Here is a 15511-nt window from a genome sequence, read left to right on the forward strand (position 1 = left end):
CACACACACACACACACACACACACACACACACACACACACACACACACACACACACACACACACACACAAAGAAACGGGACAAAAAAACAGGAAAGCAAGAAACACTAGAAGAGATAAAGCACAAGCCAATCAGAAACACTCTCTGCAGATGCCACAGATTCTCTGGCTTTGGATGCCACTTCACTCTGCTATAAATCACCACCGCATCAGGACTACAGTAATTAAATGCAAGTGGTGCGCCTTGACTTGAAAGAGGTTGGACTTTTAACCACAATGCAGTGACACCACATCATTACACAGGCAGCGCGGGCGGAGACTTATTCTGATAACAACTACATGTAATATTATGTAGAGGGGACCGGGAGCAGCCGATTGGAAATGGGTGCATAATATTCCCATTAAAGCACAAAAAAAAAAGGACACGCAACGCCTTTACAGTATTTACTGTGCAGCTGTCGGCTTCGCTAAGTAACTGATAAACTGTGACGTCTGAGCACGCCCGCTTCCCCGCTGTGCAGTGCCGTGTATGTGAGCAGTTTCGCAAAGTGCGGTGTAATATCATTTGATACAACTTTGGGCTGGAGTTTCTAAAGTCTCCACACGTTTTCTCTATCGCTACCTCTCTCTCGCTCTCGCGCGCTCACTCACTCCCTTCCTGAAATCAATTTTGCTGAATCACTGCCCAAAATGAGCGCCTGGTGTTGGGGAAGGAAGAAGCAGAAGAAGAAGAAGAAGGAGGAGAAAAAAGAAGACAGCAGCAATCTCTCTCCTTCCCTCTCGCTTTCCAATTTCTCTGTATCTCTGTGTGTCTGTCTTCTTCTCACTCGGTTTCCTTTTCTTTCTCTGTTTCTAAGGCAAAAAAGGAAGAAGCACAAGACTGAGGAGAAAGGAGAGTTCAGAGTCTCCTTCAGCTGCGAGAAGCTCCCAAAAAGCTCACAAGAGAAGGACAAAGGAATCATTTAGAATTGAAATGAAATCACAATTAGTGTTCTCTCAAATATCAATGTCAACATAATTCCTCAAAAACTTTGTTAATATAATTTAAAAGTTCACAAAAGGGTCTTTGCAGATGCATCACAAGGGCGCATTGGGAGGACGCTTATATGTGTTTGATTGACAGCTGAGCAGCCACGGGATCAGTGGCACAGTTTAAATAACGCTGTACCACTGGCTACAGTTTTACACACTAAGGATGCACAATGAGTCGTGAACACTTGATAACAAAGAATAAAGAGAAGTTTAGATCAGCTGTTTGACTTTAGGTATGTTTTTGAGCAGTTAAACTGTTCGCCCGTGTTCAAAATTTAAATTCAAATGAAAGTAGTAAGTTAGATAAATAGAAAGGAAACCAAAAATATAATATGGTAATGGATGGATTATAAAGCACTGTTTTACTCTATCTGAGATGTGCTTTATGTGACATGTCACAGTTATCCATTCACACAAGCACTTTTTAAATTTTATCTAAGTGCTTTATATCGAACATTCACACTCTGAAGAACAGATCAGGAGCAACACGGGTAGCTCAGCATTTTGCCCAAAGACAGTTTATCATTCAGACTGGAGCAACCAGGTACTGAACCACCAACCTTCTATGCTCTACCTCCCGAGCCACAGCCACCTCATACATTAACAGCTATAAGCAGAATAATTTTTATACATCTATGATGCATGCAGTTTCCACATTTTTACAAAGTAAAAGCAACTGTTTGCACTCTATAATTATAATGTTTGAATCTAGGGCAAGTGATGTGATCTGACTCGGGAATTTACTGATAATAATGGACAAAATTTGACAGATGTACATAGCTTTTAATGTAAAATGAACATCCATGCTTGCTGTATTTAGACTCAATTGCAGACAGCTAAGTGAGGGGACAGGGTGCTCAATAAACGCTTTAATGCCCTAGGCCAATAAGCACTTTGTTGCTATAGAAACAAGTGGACACCGTCCTCTGCCCTGAAGACTGACCGGAGCTCGAAAAGTTATGGACAAACTGTGTACCCATATTTGACCTCAAAACAACAACAAACACGCACACACACCTTCGCTCAGAAAGAATCAACGGGGATGGCAGTGACATCCAGGCTGCCCTGATAGAGCAGCAAGCATGTGACCAACATCCAGGCCACCACCAACAGCCAGTCTACATCTCCTCTGCTCTGTCAAGCTTAATACCAGGCGCATCTGTCAAAGGGAAAGGCTGCTGTATAGAAACCAACACAGCAACTGCAAAGTATATATATGTATGTATATATATATATGCATATTTATATATAAATGATTAATAATCATTCATTATACTCGTGCTATTCGTTTTTTTTAAACATCTTTTCTCTGTGTTAGGACTTATTCAGAGCTGAATGTGTCACATGAACCATTCGGTTTCTATCACAGCGTAAGATTTTCCCCCTAAAACTGATTTCAAAGTAGGAAACACAATTCTTAACCTACTGTGTCTCATTTGGCGCTAAATGAAACTCAGGATGTGAGCTAAGCACACAGTGATACAACATGCAGGTCCCAAAAAAAGGGGCTTTTACTGTAGCTGTGTTGCACAAAAGAGTTTGTGCTCCTATTTGGTTGTTTGTGTCTCTGTATTTATTTATTTGGGACAAACTGACCCAGTGACATTGACTTATACAAGCTATTAGTTGGGAGCTTTTAAAGCAGCCTCTGACTGAACATGCTCCTCTACAGCAGGCTGCCTAGAGAAGTTACCGTTCTCCCCTTTGATTAATTCTACAACATTCAATTCATCAATGGCCACGCACTGCAGCTCCCATCAGAAAATATATATATATAGCATATATATAGCATACGTTTCCTTTCTGCCTGCTCCCCTGCTCAAACATATTAACACAGATCAACTGGGCTATTGACTGCTCTTGCCAGGCTTTGATGGTCTGTGCCTGATGCAATTAAAGGACCATCAGAAAGTACAAACGTGTTTTCTTGTAAAGTGCCAGAAATCTGGCGCGAGATTATGACCTCGTTTAAAGTACATCCTGACTTCCTGAGAGGGAAGTCATTACCACAAAACCTCATTGTGGCCTTTTAGTAGCTTTTGGGTGGCTTAATAAAACGCTTAAAATAGCACAGACCCAAAATGCACTGCTTACTTCCTTATGTTTATGCATAAATTAGCATTTCATGAGTGGCTAAAAATAGAACCAGCCACTAATATAGTGTAAGCCTGGCTGTTCACTCAATTACTATATCGACTAATTAACTACTCTAAAAACCAAATTGTGCTTTTTCATGTCTTTAATAGATGACTGAAATGGTTGATAAAGGGCATATCTCCTCACTGCCTTTAGTGTCAGTACTGCTACCTGCTAACTGTTACGACCAATACGATCTAATAACATGAGAGCCATGCGTGCGTTACATTGCAGATATGGAAGTGTGGACCTACTCGTTAAAGATGAGGTCAGGGGCAAAGTAGAGCATCTGTCCATTGGTGTGTTTGTAGGAGCGCCAGCTGAGGCAAAAGGAGGACAGACACATCCATGAGTACTGGATCAGGGTGATTTGGTCCTCAATGGGCAGGCTCCGGAAACCTAGCGCACATGAACACATGCACAGCAGACAGAGACAACGTCACGTTTTAAATGCAGCAAGGAACACTGAGTTAACGCATTTGGACTTAAGCAGCAACTTAAAGAGGCCTTTATCTAGCCTGGCACGTGTGTGTGTGCGCGTGCGTGTGTTTACTCATGTCTATGCATTAAGCGGCATGTATCTGTGCTACAGCGAGCAGTTTTGTGCCAGTTTTTTATTTAGACATGATAACCACTGGGAAGTATTCACCCATTCTTGTTTCATGCAAATCCCACAAGGCCTCCAGATATTGGCATGCCATCTACGGAGCTCCAAAAATAGACTCAAATAGGAAACTTGCCAAACTCTCAATCAAACTCAGGCAAGGAACCCCTCCTTATCCGAAACACACAGGCCAACTAAGGACACCCAAGTGACTTATCAGGGCTTAGGGACTATTTCAGTCTATATGCGTGTCAATCTGCCAAAAACAATGATTTGTATGAAAACATTTGTGGGAAAGGTATGTCAAATGCCTGGCTGTCAACACCGTTTAGTCAGTTTATATCACGTTATGAGGGTCTTCTCTAAACTGTTACATCTGATCTGTGTGTGTGTGTGTGTGTGTGTGTTTTTACAGGTTGCTTTAAAGTTAACATCAGAAAAGTATATGTGCTTAATGACTGACATAACAAGAGACTGGGCACATTGCTGTTACTGACATTGCTGGCCCGTGTTGCCTTGCGTGTCACTCTGCCACATCCAAATGTAAACTGAATGCCGGCAGGGGGCATATCTGAAAGTCGAAGGTGCTCATTTTGACCCTTCTGTCTGGCTTCTATTTATATGTCCGGATATGGCAAGCAGACACCGTGGAGGTATCAAATATTTGCAATACAGCAAATTAAACAGGCTCAAAGAGCTACCTGTGAGGCATCTTTCATTATGTCTGCCACTGACTGGAATTTTAGGGGAACGTGTTTATTCCTTCTCAAACATTATTTTCTCTCAGCTTCCCGTAATCTGGTGTATATGAAAAAATTAATGAGAAAGCTGTTCACATAACAACTGGCAACACTGATGTAAATTAGTTTTGTTTGTTTTTCTTCTATAAGAAATCCTAATCTTGATTTTATTAAATGGTAAAATAGGATTCATCTCTAATCTTGTTGAAGCACTGCAGAATTATTTCCTGACCTAATATTTAAAATCAAAATTGGGTGCTCTGACAAAACTGGCAGTGTTTTATCCGAAAAAGATCAAAAGTGAAGATGTTGGCGTGTTATCTTCATTAAAACCCCTCTTCATAATTACGATATAGAGTCCCCTCTGATTTATTAGGCTGGTATTTTTACCAGCTTACCACTTTTTTTGATTCAGCCATAAATAAAACTGAATATCAATTCTTTTGTTAGCAGTAAACTATAAGGCCATGCACATATAACCTACTTCTCTTACACATGTCTTTAGGACTGCTTCCACTCTTTTCCAACATTCCTAAACATTTCTAGCAAACATTCCTAAACAGCACTTAGGCTTCAGCCCTCTTGCACTAATGGTCACTAACCTGGAAGTACTTTGGCCCATTTCACCATGCGTACCATCTGCTTTCCAGCCAGGCGGTTGAGACTGGATAGCAGGTGGTCAGTGGTGTCAGGCTGTGAGTTGTCATAGCCAGAGTACACTTCTTCGGGCTCAATCAGCTCCAACACGCTGCAGATGGAGGGCGGCAGAAAAGGTGTGACCACCCCAGGCCTGTGGGGCACCAGGGCATTGGCAGCACTGGCATTCAGCTCCTTCTCTGAGGACAGGTAGCCTCCAGCGCCACCTGTAGCAGTTTGGCCATCCTTAGAGCCCTGCAGGTCCTCGCTGACTCCCTTCAGCTTCAACTTCTTGGATTTCCGTGCTGCAGGGTACAAAAGAGCCTTTACTAACAGTGTTAATGGTGGTATTTTTTCTATTTATGTGTCTATCTATGGGTATAAATAATATGCAAATGCAACAAGATGTACTACTTAAGTCAAACATTTATGTCTGCTGTGCTGCTATCACATAAAAAGTGTTTGTTCCTGTTTACTCACACAATCATATAGTTTTTTGGAAGGTAGTAAACATTAAGATGCAATACAGCCACCTACACTGGACTGTAAACCAGCTAATTACTAGTTATAACATTATAAGTTGTCAATACTATCATATAAGTGTTATTCTAATTTCCTTTTAAAATCAAGGTTAGTCAGTAATTTAACAGAGCCTGCTTCTGCCGGAGCTTTCTTCTGGCTTAAACTGAGTTTTTCATTTCCACTGTCGCCAAGTTCTTGCTCATATGGGGTCATCTGATTCTTGGCATTTTCTCTTTGTTCTCTTAAAACTCTAACATATTTTGGCACATAAGCCTTCATAACTTCTCTCCTCATGGAGCTTTTTAAACAACAGATATAAGCATGTTTAATTTTACCCCTTTCTGCCACGTCTAGGGTCTAAAGTCTCATAGTATATCAAAAATCAACCATTTGTGGGAGCACAGCTGGTAAATACTTAAACTGAAACTTAACTAGAGCCAATCAAAATGTGGGACGTTGTCTGACGAAGGACAGGGTATGAAAATTATGTGCGGTCCCACATAAGGTGGGACATCTGGCCATCCTACTGCTGGTATAAAAAGTTCCTGACAGGCACTCTTGCTATGCCAGTGTGACTTCTCTTCAGATACTCCAACTTCCTCCCAAAGCCAGGTTTGTTTGGTTAACTGGTAACTCTAAATTAACTGTAGGTGTGAATTTGAGCATGAACGCAATCTATCACAAGGCTGACATAAAGAGACAGCCTTTCACCCTGTGACAGGTGGCATAGGCTCCAGCCCAGCCCTCATGCTTTTGTTGCTATAACCACCTTATCTCCATGTATTGCGGTTTCATTGTGTATCATACATCACAGTTCTGATGACGAGCCTAATTGCATTGCCATTAGCCAGACAGACAATAATGATGGATAGGATTAGCTTTCTGCGAACGCAGTTGTAATACCTTGAAATGTAACACTTTCCTTCTGGGGAAGTAATTCCCCCAGACCCTCGTAGTAAAGGCAGGTTTTTACCTTCCTTATTCTTTCTCCATTTTCATCCCTTAAGTATTAAAGTGTAACGTGTTTATAGAGATCAGTTGAGTCTGAATTTTGCTTTCTAATACTGTCTCATTGTCAGGATTTTAATTTTTAAAACCGAGCTTCTAACCAATAAAGGACATCTGACCAGTAACCATGTGATGTTAACTCCTTGGGCCATTTGTGTGACAATGTAAATATTACATGTGTGACAATCATGGTGACGATGTAGGATCAAGAGAACAAGACCCGAGTCACGCAGGACTAGAGACCAGTCTGCAGCCATCTGTCAACCACCATTTGTGAGTGAAAAATTAGTATTTCCCAACAGGTTGTGAGCGGTTGCTGGAAGTTGTTGGCAAAAAAAAGTATAAAGTCCCAATCACACAGGCCTTTAGAGTGGTCAATGACCCCCTGGCAACCACCTGTTGTTAGGAAAAAAGGTATTCCCCAAGATGTTGGCAAGGACTTGGCAAGGACTGTTGTGGTTGCTAGTACATTGCTGCGGTTGCTCAGCATTTTTCCTAATATTAAAGACAACCATGGCAAAGTGCTAGCAACCAAAGCAATCAAAAAATAGTTTTTCATTGTAGGGCAAGGGTGGGGAACTCCAGGCCTCCTGGAGGTTTTAGATATGATCCTGGGTCAACACACCTGAATCAAATGATAAGTTCATCACCAGGCCTCTAGAGAACTTGGAGACATGCTGAGAAGGTAATTTAACCATTTAAATCAGCAGTGTTGCATCAAGGATGTATCTAAAACCTGCAGAACACTGGCCATTGAGGCCTGGAGTTTCCCAACCTCTGGTAGGACCTTCTCTGCAACCAATTTCACTTAGCCAGAGTGGGACAACTTCACCTACTTCCAAGGCGCATGGAAAAGATGACATGAAGACTCCAGCGACACTTAATGTATTTGCGAACAACTTTTTTGGGTGACCAATGCGTTTCGGCTTGTGGCCTTCATCAGGGTCTGGACTTAGCCAGGGCCACCAACTTCCAGGAACCTATACTTGTCAGTCCGGGGGATACATGTTTCCTTAGCAACCAATGATTGTATCACGTCCAATATGGCAGACAACTCTTGAGGAATGTGTGCATGATCTCGTGTGGGAAACCTAAATAGCAGCGTTTTATTTGCTCCAAAATGTCAGCGTCTTTACACACTTTCTTCATCGCTCCAGCTTAAACTAACACGCGAGTCTTTGTGATGATAATTGGAAACGGAAAGTACAGTAAAAGCCTTCTGTTTTCTTTTAGAACAAAAACCCTCACGCTGTTAAATTATTCCCTCAAATATAAATGAAGCATTTCAGTTCCACTGATCTCATCGTGCACAGCAATGCTTCACCACATAATTACAACATCCTTCCTCATCATTAGGGAACCAGACAAAAAAGTCTATCTATTTTTTAATTTCAACTTGCAAAATGCACCTTTTTTTCCCCTGCAGGAATTACTCTTTCATTATATATCATACTTCTCTAATCGCTCTGTCATAGATGTTAATCAACAGCTCCAAACATGCTCATAGATAACCCCACGAGCAATACCCGACAATGTGTCACGTGTAAATGTGCAGACACGCCGGTTTAACAGCAAACAAGTTTTAATGTAAGCATACATGGCTTGAAGGAAACAGCATCTTTTTGAGAGAATCGAGAGAGAGCTTCAAGGGTTGTGTGAAAAACAGGTCGTCCCTAATCAGCTCCCGCATCTGTTCTTTTTATATGTTTTAGCCAGAGTTGTTTTAACCCATAATAACTGACAGAACTGGTTTATTAGCATGTAAACTACATTAACTACATTTTAAAATCAACACCCCAGCAGGTTTTCTCTGACCAGGCAATGTTTGCATCCCTGACAATAAGTATATTTGTGCAGCTTACGTGGTTTTTATTTTGCTTTTCGATATCTTACTTTATTCCGTCCTCACGATCAAATTTATCAGTGCATCACTGGAGCTGCACTACATTTACGACTCCGATGCTGATTCAAATCGGCAGCTCCGAGTGCGCTCACAGCTGGAGTTAAAAAGCGCCTTTAAGACTTTAAACCAGCTTCATAGTAGCCTTAATAACAGTAAAATGTTGGTTTCAGTAAAGCCGGCTAACCCAGAGTTCGATTTGCATCATGATGCCAGCCCCAGGTCTCTTGTAGCTGATGCTCTGCCAGCACCAGAAAAATTAAAAAGACTGCTGTCCTTTACGAAACATGAAATTGTTTTTCCTTAATGTTAGCTTTCAGGCAAACTTCACTAAAACGGTTTTAAATGCAGCAGCTTTCTTTACTGGTCATCACAACAGAATTGGGGACAAACAGCTGAGGCCTCACTGGTAACCTTAAGTTCATTTTTGAGTCACGGTTATGTGATGTCTTTCAACACCTCAGCACTACAGAACGATGATATGTATATTCCAAACTATGTATGCTTAAGGTGACAATTGTTTGCTTTTAAACTGATGTCTTGCTATACTCGCATGCGATAACATTGCTGGTTTTACAACTGTTGCCTGTGGTGAGGCCTGAGGTGCATTATCAGAGGGTAACCATAACTATAACATCTGACTGGAGTCAGACACTGTAACCGTTTTGTTTCTTGTAGTTTTATGTGCTCTGGTCTGATCTCATCTGTGTCTAAATTTTACATGACAGATTCAATAAACTCGAGTAATGTACTTAAACCTAGAAATTTGTGTCTATTGTCTTGTTGTGCTACATTTCATCAGACACCAACACAGCTGCTTCTGACATATTAGAACACACCTTCATCCTTGCACCCACCTATCTACTCCTATTAGCCGGTGAGGTTGCTTATTACTGACACGTTCGCCTCTTCTCAGTGCATAAAAAATGTGTTTGCTTTCAGATAATATGTAAAAATAAAACAGTCAGCTTTTGCATTTCTTATCACAATTATAACTGTTTTTTGTTACAGCACACAGATTTTTCTTATCAGTGCATGCAGTGTAATATTTACAGACACCATTGTAAACTATTGAGTGTTTACAATATTCCAATTCATATCAAGCCTCTTTCTTTTACTCAGACTACTAATTACATGGAGAAAAGGATATTGTTTGCTAACGTTAGCAGCTAACGCTCCACCTTTTTTTGATTCCTGAGTTCACTTGCTAGACGTAACTGCATGCTGTTACTTCAAGCTAGTTTTCCTGGCTGCCTATTGTTCTTAGCAATAACGAGTTCTCTTTCAAAGCTGTTTTTACCAGTAACATATATGGCACACGCAGACATACCCAAAAACAGTATAAAACACGGTTCTAGCTTCTGGTTGGAAAAGTGAGCGCCTTCAACCTGCACTTTACCCGAAGCCCACCACATGGCGATAGTTGTGATTACAAAGAGCCTTCCCGTGCGATAGTTCACTGTAAGAAAATAGCTTTCTGACTTGACCTCTGTAAACATTTTTCTGCTCATTCTGGGTTCATGCTGAATGAAATATTACATCTATTTTGTAAATCCAGGTCATACTATGTTTCAAAAAGAGGATTTGCCACAATAAGCTCATTTGCTTGTGATTAACAAGCCATTAGCCAATTAACAACTGGTTTTACAGAAAGACCCGCCTCTCCTCACCACTGTCTGTTTTTTTCTTCTTTTTATTCCAAACCAAGACGAGGACGGTGAAATTGCTAATCTCGGGGCATCAATCGAGACTATAAAAATCAATGCCGTCTACAACGACACCTCACAAAACTGTTGGGGTTACCACAGCAGGTAGTTCCCCTATGTTTCATTTGACAGATTTTTTTCCCTCTTCCTGACTCCTTCCTGATTTCTGTCTCATCCTGGGATCAAATCAGAGCGTCACTTGTTGCCAAATGTATAAACCACTGTTGAGCTACATAAAGCTGTTGCTACTCTTTAGCTAATAAATAAATGTCTATAAGCTAAATTTTCAGTGGTATTACAGGTTTGTTTTAGCGATAATAAATATTACATATTTGATACAGTTACCAAATTTGCTACTTCTTTGTGCTCTCCGCTCTCACTAGGTTGGTGTAATTTGCAAGAGCTGCTTTAAATTCATGTAGCTAGTCCATTACTTTTTTCTTAAAGTTCTTTAAAATGATGCTAATTTGTTGTTTTTTATAGTTGCTTTCTACATATTTGCACTTACTGTAGCTGTGGGCTGAACTGACTAACTCGGTGGCGCCTGTACGATAGAGCATGATTAAGGGGTTATCCATCTGTGGTCTGATTTATCTGCTCGAATCACTGCAACTCATCCTTCACTCATGATTCTGATAATGTTGCTTCTGGTCAACTCTGCCTCTTTCACACGGAGATGCTCCACGTTAAAAGAATCAGCCGATAACTAGCTTAATGTTGCCAGGACAACCAGTGGTAGCCAAAGTGAAGGCAGATGACTTCCAGATCGAACATGCGTCATGGTACAGATCCCATGTCTCTTGTAAATGATGCTATAGCGGCAGTAGGAATAAATATTCATAAAAGGGACTACTTACACTTTACACAGCATGAAATAATATTATCATATTTGTTGGCTGGAAGGCAAACTTCACAAAACAAATAAACAAAAATAAAATTCTGATATTAAAAGAGCATTACAAAAATATGTCTATTATTAAGTTTCGGGAACATGTCAGCTTTCTTTACTGGTCTTCACAGCATACAGTAATTAGGTATAAACAGCTGAAGTCTCTTTCAATGGATTACGCTGCTGCTACTCAGAAATACACTTGCTGGCAACCTTAAGTTTTATTTATTTGTGACTCATGGTCATACGATGCTTTTCAACACCTCGTAGAAATACTGAAAGAAGAGAGCGAAGAGAGTGTTCAAGCTGTTCAAACTACTTCAAGCTATGAGTGCTGATACATGTGGCTAATTACTGGAGGGTATCTGTAATCAGACTACTTTTTTGGTGCCATTTTCCAGTCCCATGTGTGCTGAACTCGCTGTGCTGAAGGGCAGTGTTTAATGTGACTAACACTTTATAATACTGTGGCTTCTATCTCACTCTGGTATTCTGCTTTAAAATCCAGCTTCACCCCTGCATCCACCTATAGACTTATTATCCTCGTATACCCGGTTCTTCACAGACAGTGAACATTGTGTCTGCTCTCAGACCGTTATAATACACACCAAAACAAAGTGGGCTCTGTTCCTATAATACACTAGCAACTCACTATTACATCCATTTCATATTGTTTTGTTGCCTGAAATATATAGAGGCAAATTAAATTGTCTGTGGAAAAGTAAGCTTCCAGAAGGACAGAAAATGGATCTTAAAATCCTTTTCCAAAATTGATTTTTCTAATCAGCGTCTGTTTATGTGAGTTTTGTTATACTGTGAGTTGGTTGGCCGGCTTGCTGGATAAACTTTGTCCCAAATATTGGATGTACCTCTTCAAATCATAGGCCTTATAACAAAATAGGTCGTACTCTCATTTAAAACGTTTGGCATTTCACTCTTATTCTGAGGAGTTCAATTCAAGTGGCCATTCTTATGGTGTAATTCTGAAGGTTAACATTTTTATACCATCAAAAGTTATCGTATTATAAAAATCCCTTTAAAAAAAAGAGTATAATAAGAGCTAGAATTTCTTTTACATGGCTTCAGTAGTAGTTGGTGAATATTCAATTGTTTAGTAAACCTAAAACTATTTATCCTATTTTTAAGGTGCTTTTTACAATATCCAATATGCCTTTATGCATATATTTCATTGTTTATCTAGTAAATTGCTAAAATCCTAAAATGTGTCTGTACAATTTTAAGCAGAGTATTTTTTTATGTGTTTACATTTGTGGTGAAATTCACTTCCCTTTGGGAGCGTAGAATTGGAAACCATTTGTAATTTCAATCTCTCTAATGGAGTGAAAATCTATCAAGTGTGCTTTTAGCTTTGCGCGTTCCACTGTGACCCTGAATTGGAATATGCCTGTGGCAAAAAAAATGAATACATTTCACTTAAAAGAATAAATAAATAAATAAAACACAAATTTTCCCCGCTAAAATACAGTGTCATACTTCCTTATAACACAATGCTGCAACTTGTCTGCAGGCTTTTTTTTTTTAGCTTGTACTGTATATAGTATTGTTGAGCTACACCTGCTGTAGATGCATTATGCATATTATATTCAGACACATAATATAAACACAAACATCCTCTGACTCAGCATCCCAGGGCCTCTTGTGACTATATACGGACCTACATTTATAATTTCTATGAAGCAAACAGAGGCTGACTTAAATGCCACATCTGAGACAAGTGACCGGGCAAATGTGTAATGAGGATGTGACTCCTTACCTCCTAGGTTCATCCCAGCCTGGAGACACTTCCGTACACGACACGCTGGACAGTTTTTCCTTCGGATCTTGTCAATGATGCAGTCGTTTCTCCCAGCGCACAGGTAGTTATGCTGACCTACAGGGAGACAAGACCCTGTCAGTTTGATGATGACAATCCTGAAGCTTGACACAGAATAATAGTGATATTTTCAAAGTTTTGGAGAAAACAGGTTTTTTTTGTCTGTTTTTGTTTTTTCTTAGAAGAAAAAAAAGTGAAGCAGGAGATAGAAGCCGCTAGGATAATAGTTCTGAACATTTTCCAGGAAATATACAACCAATTACATGAATGGCAGGAAATGTTTCATTGTAATGTCAGATCTCTGTGAGCCACTGTAATGTAGGTCATCAAGGTAAGCTGTAAAAAAAATGTGTGGCAATATCGGTTTTCACGACTGTGAAAATGATTAAAATTGTGATTATTCCGCTCTCACCTATGACTAATAGTGCATTAGACAGTAAATAGCATGAGAGTTTTTAGAATTCGCCGGAGCCAGGACTCTGACTGCAGCTAGACTATTCCTGACAGTGATGCTAACATGGCGAGAATCCCTCCTGCCTCCTGCCTAGCCCTGAGCTAAACCCAATGATCTCCCATTTCAGAGAGCTTCCTTCCGCTCCACTAGCTCTTCACTGTACAGCTCCGCTCTCCTCCTCCACTCTTCTCCTTCGCTACGCCTGCGTCTCCATCCCTCCTTTTCCACACGTCCGCCAGCCTCAGAGCGCCATACGCCCACACACAGACAGGCTCATGCACATGCACACATACAGTCATTCACTCTCACTATCTCACATGCGCACACATGCACATACAGCCAAAGCTGCTCCACTTGGCAATTTCAAAAAATAAAATAAATAAATAATGCAAATCTTGTATCTGATTCCACAAAGAAATAAACACACACACACACATACACAGGGACTGAAATCACAACCCAACCCGGATGGAGTGGTACAGTGTGCCATTGTGACCCTAATGACCTAAGTATAAGGCTTAGCTCCCTCAGGGCTTATGTTAAAACTGTGTGTCCCTCCCACAAACACATACATGGTTGCGCGCATGCAAATGCTTGCAAGTCTGTGCATATTGCTCCGTATTTTCCCTTGCACGTTTGTTGTCAGTTGTTTGTTTCTCTCAAAGTACGCAAAATTTCTGTCGTGGATTGCAATGCTTTTAGTACGGGAGCTCGCTGTGTGGCGTTCACATGCAGTTTATCTCCAGCGACAATGCTACTGTGCATTGCATTTTGTTGCACCTACAGTACAGTATCTGTATTTGTGTGTAGGACTGAGTAGAAGTTGTTTTCTGAGCTAGCGGGAGTAGTGCGCAGTGTGTCTGTCTGGCTGCTGCCAAAAGCCAAGGAACCGAGCTGCAGGAGGAGAGGCAGCAGCTGTAGCCCCACCACTATTTCTGGCTAAATCACATGACCGTTACATAAGCCCATTTTTCTTGCTCTAAAAAACAGTAAACTGCGACACAGGATACACAACGCAGCCATCCCATTCCCTGCACCCCCCCCCATCCTCATCCACACACACACACACATGCTTACAGTATACACAATCACACATTTGCGCCTCTTTAGGCCAGACCGAAAGGCAGTTCCGAAACTCTGGAGTCCTCGTGTCAACTGTTTGGCTCATTCCTGTGAATCTTGTTAATAATTGTTAGAGTGAAACACACTTTAAGAGCCAGCCAAAGTCGCAGTCCGATGGTGGATACGTGTGCAACTTTGTGTGTGAGTTTGTGTGTAGGTGTGTGTGTGTCAAGCATGAGAATTTATTTATGCACACTGTGCATGCGTTCACATATACTCGCGCAACATGTTTATCTTTTAAATTACCTCTTGATTCGTGCAGAATGAAGAGGAAACTCCCATAATAAAAACTGAGAAATATTAAATATTTAGAAAATACGAATGTAAGGACCAATGCATTATTAGGAAATTCTTCTAAGAAGGAAATTTTCTTTCCAATTGACCTACAGCACTCTGGCCACTAAGGAAGCTACAGTTCGGCTGCTCTCGAAAGCGAAAATCAGCTTCAGGCCTTTGCTAAAATACAACCTTTAACCTGACATATTTAAATAGCCAATAAACACAAGTGGTCAGACCCCTGTTTGTGACAATAACCTCACAAATACAGATGCAGACGCACATGGATAACGGCACCGAAGGACACTTGCCAGTGGACGCACACTTCTTCACTGGGTACCGTTGCTGTGGACTTAACTAAAGAACGCAATCGTGGACGACAGTAATTTAATTATTGACGAGCAAAGCATTTGGCCAATTCTGTGATCACGGTTCATTGGTGTTTATGCAACCTATCATTACACAGATACCAAAATAGCAAACACAAAAAAAAAACCAAACAAAAAAAACAGAGATGTAATTGTTGTCACCAGTGAGCCAGCAGTATGCAAATCACTGCCTTGCAATGGCATCGCTACTCCGCTTCTTTGGACAGCACACAAAAATCTTGTGTTCTGGGGGCCTCTGGATGTCTGGAGTTTTGATCTCCTCCA

At 40.7% G+C, this 15511-nt stretch overlaps 1 protein-coding gene across 3 annotated transcripts in view; it reads right to left on the reverse strand.

Moving 5' to 3' along the window:
- Window positions 1-15511, reverse strand: part of nr3c2 (nuclear receptor subfamily 3, group C, member 2) — an 86610-nt gene that overhangs the window by 13591 nt on the left and 57508 nt on the right. For all 3 annotated transcript variants that reach the window (XM_042225982.1, XM_014337693.2, NM_001286310.1), the window contains 3 exon segments: window positions 12947-13063; window positions 5114-5452; window positions 3422-3566 (listed from right to left, as the gene is read on the reverse strand). In XM_042225982.1, the coding sequence (XP_042081916.1) occupies window positions 3422-3566; window positions 5114-5452; window positions 12947-13063 (601 nt within the window).

Source organism: Haplochromis burtoni, unplaced genomic scaffold, assembly GCF_018398535.1.
Source record: "Haplochromis burtoni strain Fernald_Lab_line unplaced genomic scaffold, NCSU_Asbu1 Contig_191, whole genome shotgun sequence".
Taxonomy (NCBI): Eukaryota; Metazoa; Chordata; class Actinopteri; order Cichliformes; family Cichlidae; genus Haplochromis; species Haplochromis burtoni.